This window comes from Bison bison, unplaced genomic scaffold (genome assembly GCF_000754665.1).
Source record: "Bison bison bison isolate TAMUID 2011002044 unplaced genomic scaffold, Bison_UMD1.0 scf7180017847465, whole genome shotgun sequence".
Lineage (NCBI taxonomy): Eukaryota > Metazoa > Chordata > Mammalia > Artiodactyla > Bovidae > Bison > Bison bison.
In genome coordinates, this window is record NW_011478038.1 from 50,788 (window position 1) to 54,235 (window position 3,448).

Below are 3,448 nucleotides of genomic sequence, written 5' to 3' on the forward strand. Positions count from 1 at the left end.
ACGGTGTCCGCTGTGACCCCCATGGGCCGGGCTGCAGGCCTTGTCAGCTCTCAGGGTGCTCACGTGCCCCGTGGGCCGGGCTGCAGGCCTTGTCAGCTCTCAGGGTGCTCACGTGCCCCGTGGGCCGGGCTGCAGGCCTTGTCAGAGCTCTCAGGGTGCTCACGTGCCCCATGGGCCAGGCTGCAGGCCTTGTCAGGTCTCAGGGTGCTCACGTGTGCTCTGTAGGACTTTTACCCAAACGCCGAATTCCTTTGACTGAGGACTGAATTTCTGAAGACTCCTTTTATGCTGGGAGCTGCAGGCTGGTGGGGACAGGAGGCTGACTGAGCTTGGGGAGACTCCAGGAAGGTGGGACAGCAGAGCGGACACCTCGGAGCAGGGCCCTCCCCATGACTACGTTTAACACTCACTCCCAGGGTTCCTGAGAGCCTGACAATCAGCTCCTCGGAGCTGGCACGAGCCGTGCACCTTCCACTGGGAGGATTTCTCCCTGAAAACTGCTTCAGCCTTGTCCTGTTCTTTCCAGGCAAACAAGGGAGCAGGAGACGCCTCCCGACTTCTTTTACTTCTCCGACTATGAGAGGCATAATGCGGAGATCGCCGCCTTCCACCTGGACAGGTGAGTCCCCTGCGGGCGCCCCGCATCATCGTCGTCCCCCCGCAGGCGCCCCGCGTCATCGCCACCGCAGGCGTGGGCTGCTGTGAGCTGGCTGTCAGGAATCGGGGCCAGGAGACTTGGGGCGTCAGCTTCTCTGACGAGACCCAAGGTCGCGAGTCCCGCAAAACGGCCCTTCCCTTGGTGGCCCTGGGTCTGGTGCAGCTCTGCGGAAGAGGATAGACTGCTTTGGGGCTCTGCGGGGCCCCTGGCTTCTGGGGAGGAGTGGAGGTTGGGGCCTGACAGGGGAGAGCAAGTCCATTCAGATCGGTGGAGCGCCCAGAGGCACGAGTGAGGACGACGCCGCTCCCTGTCCTTCCACCAGGATCCTGGATTTCCGCCGGGTTCCTCCCGTGGCCGGCAGGCTAGTCAACATGACCAAGGAGATCCGGGACGTCACGAGGGACAAGAAGCTGTGGAGGACCTTCTTCATCTCCCCAGGTGAGCCCTCCCCAGTGAGCCCCCTCCCCGTGTGACCTCTCTCCCAGGTGACTCCCTTCCCTGGTGACCTCCTTCCCCAGGTGACCCCTCCCCGGGTGACTTTCTTCCCCGGAAGTCCCCACTCCCCAGGTGACCCTGCTCCCGGATGACCCCCCTCCCCAGATGACCCCCTTCCTGGGTGACCCCCTCCCCGGGTGACCGGGACTGCCCCTGAGCCATGAGCAGCCTGGCTTCAGCGCTGTGTCTGCGTTGCCGTAAGTCTCAGAGCTGCCAGGTGGTCTTCATCATTCCTGACTCTGCCCCTGGGCTGCGGGAGATGTTGCTGCTACCAAAGGCTGAGGCAAACTCCCACCCTCCTGGGAAGTCTTCTCCAGGTGGTGCAGCCAGAGCGGACCTCCGTTCTCTGGACACCCCGGAAAGACCCTCACGTGGCTCAGGGCCCTGCAGCTGCCCTCTCCTCTGTGCAGCGCTGGACACGGAGAGGGGCTTCCCCTGGCCCCTGGGGGGTGGCACTGCCCCGCCCTCGGGCCCCTGCCCACTCCAGGCGCATTAGGTCCCGACTGCGTGGTGTCACCCTTCAGCGCACGCACGAAGGAGGGCCAGGCTCAGTGGGGTCGTCTGCCCACTTGCGTCAGACCTGATCCTTGGGCTCCCTTCCTCACCACCCGCTTTGGGCCAGGCGACCCCTCCTGAGACTGGACCCCGAGGAACCCCTCCTACATCCTGGGGCTTTTGTTGCTTGTATTTCGTCTTGGAACGTTTTGCGTTGTTCCAGTGATGCTGGCACAGCAGAGTGGAGTGACCCATCTGGGCCACCAAGACCCCACAGAGCATGGCCCTGGCCCCGACCCTGCAGGGATGCCTCAGCTGTGCCAGGCACCCGCCCAGCCAGTTCACACAGACAGAATCCACTCGCCAAGTCCAAAGATCCACTGGCCCAGAAGCTCCTTCCTTGTAGGTCAGCATGCTTCTCAGCCGCGTGATGAACTGGTCAGAACTGAGGCCCACGGCCCTCGTCTCATTAGGGGCCGTCTCTGTCACCCAGTGCTCGCGGCTCCTCCTCTCCGAGCCCACAGAGAGGAGAGCAGGACGGGACCCCCGAGGCGAGAGGGCTCCATCCCCTTTGAACAAGTGTCTGGCCCACGTGACGAAACCAAGGGCCCGAGCGAGAGCCTTGTTGGGAGGGTCTCTGAGGTCCTCCCGGCCACCCTGCCCGAGCCCTGCAGGCCTGTGGGGGCACGTGCCCACCTCAGTCACTTCCAGGGGACACAGGCTCACCCAGCCACCTGGGGCCCCCCGTCCCCACAACCCGGCTTTAAATGGTTTAGTTGCCACTTGGAGTCTGAGCAGTTTCGCTACACCTGGAAGCATCCTCACAGCGAAGGTGACTGGTCCATCCCCAGGGTCCCCTCCCAGCCCTGCGCCCGCCTTCTGTCTGGACGGGGCTGCTTCCGCCAGTCCCTCACTGGGGGGAGGCGCTGGGCAGCTGTCTCTCCCACCTCGGCGTTACCCTGAGTCGCCGGTTCTGCGGCCCGTCCCGTGTTGTCCCTTCCATTTCTGAACCGGTTGATGAGCCCGAGCAGAAGGGACAAAGTAGCTTGTCTCAAGGAAGCGGAGGGACTGAAGTCCGAAATCTCAGGAAACGGACACGAGTCAAGCAGTCTCTCCACTGGATCTCCCTCCCGCTGGGGCCCAGGGGCCTCCTAGCTGTGCCGCTGCTGTGTTCCTCGAGCTCGGTGGCCTTACGGAGGTTTGTAAAGGAGCAAGGGCTCCTTTCCACGGTCAGCAGACACTCAATTGTTAGTCTAGGCGGGTGATCTGAGAGGCAGGCGTCCCACCCCGCCCTCGTACCCATTCACACCTGGACCGGGTCTCCCTCATCGTCATCGGCGGGCGCTGACACCCGCCCTCGCGGCCCCAAGCCGCACCGTTGCTCAGCCTGGTCAGTCCCAGAGGCGGGACCCGTGGGGGCCCGGCCCCTGGCCCCTCTCCTGGTCCTGGGCCCCCAGCTTGGCGTCTGGCCCTGCCTGGGTGCGCTCCTGCTCCCTACCCTGGAGCCGCAGGCTCTGGGCTCAGCTCCGCCTGCTGCCGCTGACACCCGCCCTCTCCGCCCAGACTGTTTCTGTTCCCACCGCCTCTGCTCCGTCAGCCAGATTTCTCCCCCACAGCCTTGGGAAGCGTTTGGTTTTCTCCTAAGCAGCAGGCTAGCAGGAAGCAGCTTTGAGCGCACTGTAGAAAACGAGGTCTGTGCAGATTCGTTTGGGGCGTTTCTGCTTTGCTGGCGTTTCCGCGCCGTCGCGGGGGGTAGAAGCGCCAGGAAGGCTGCAGAGGCCGAACTTTGGGCCCCCAGCT

General features: G+C 64.0%; 1 protein-coding gene across 1 annotated transcript in view; it reads left to right on the forward strand.

The window, feature by feature from the left end:
• Nucleotides 1–3,448, forward strand: part of LOC104990972 (extracellular serine/threonine protein kinase FAM20C-like) — a 43,552-nt gene that overhangs the window by 25,748 nt on the left and 14,356 nt on the right. Inside the window, 2 exon segments of the mRNA XM_010843325.1 lie at nucleotides 527–619; nucleotides 981–1,096. Coding sequence (XP_010841627.1) covers nucleotides 527–619; nucleotides 981–1,096 — 209 coding nt within the window.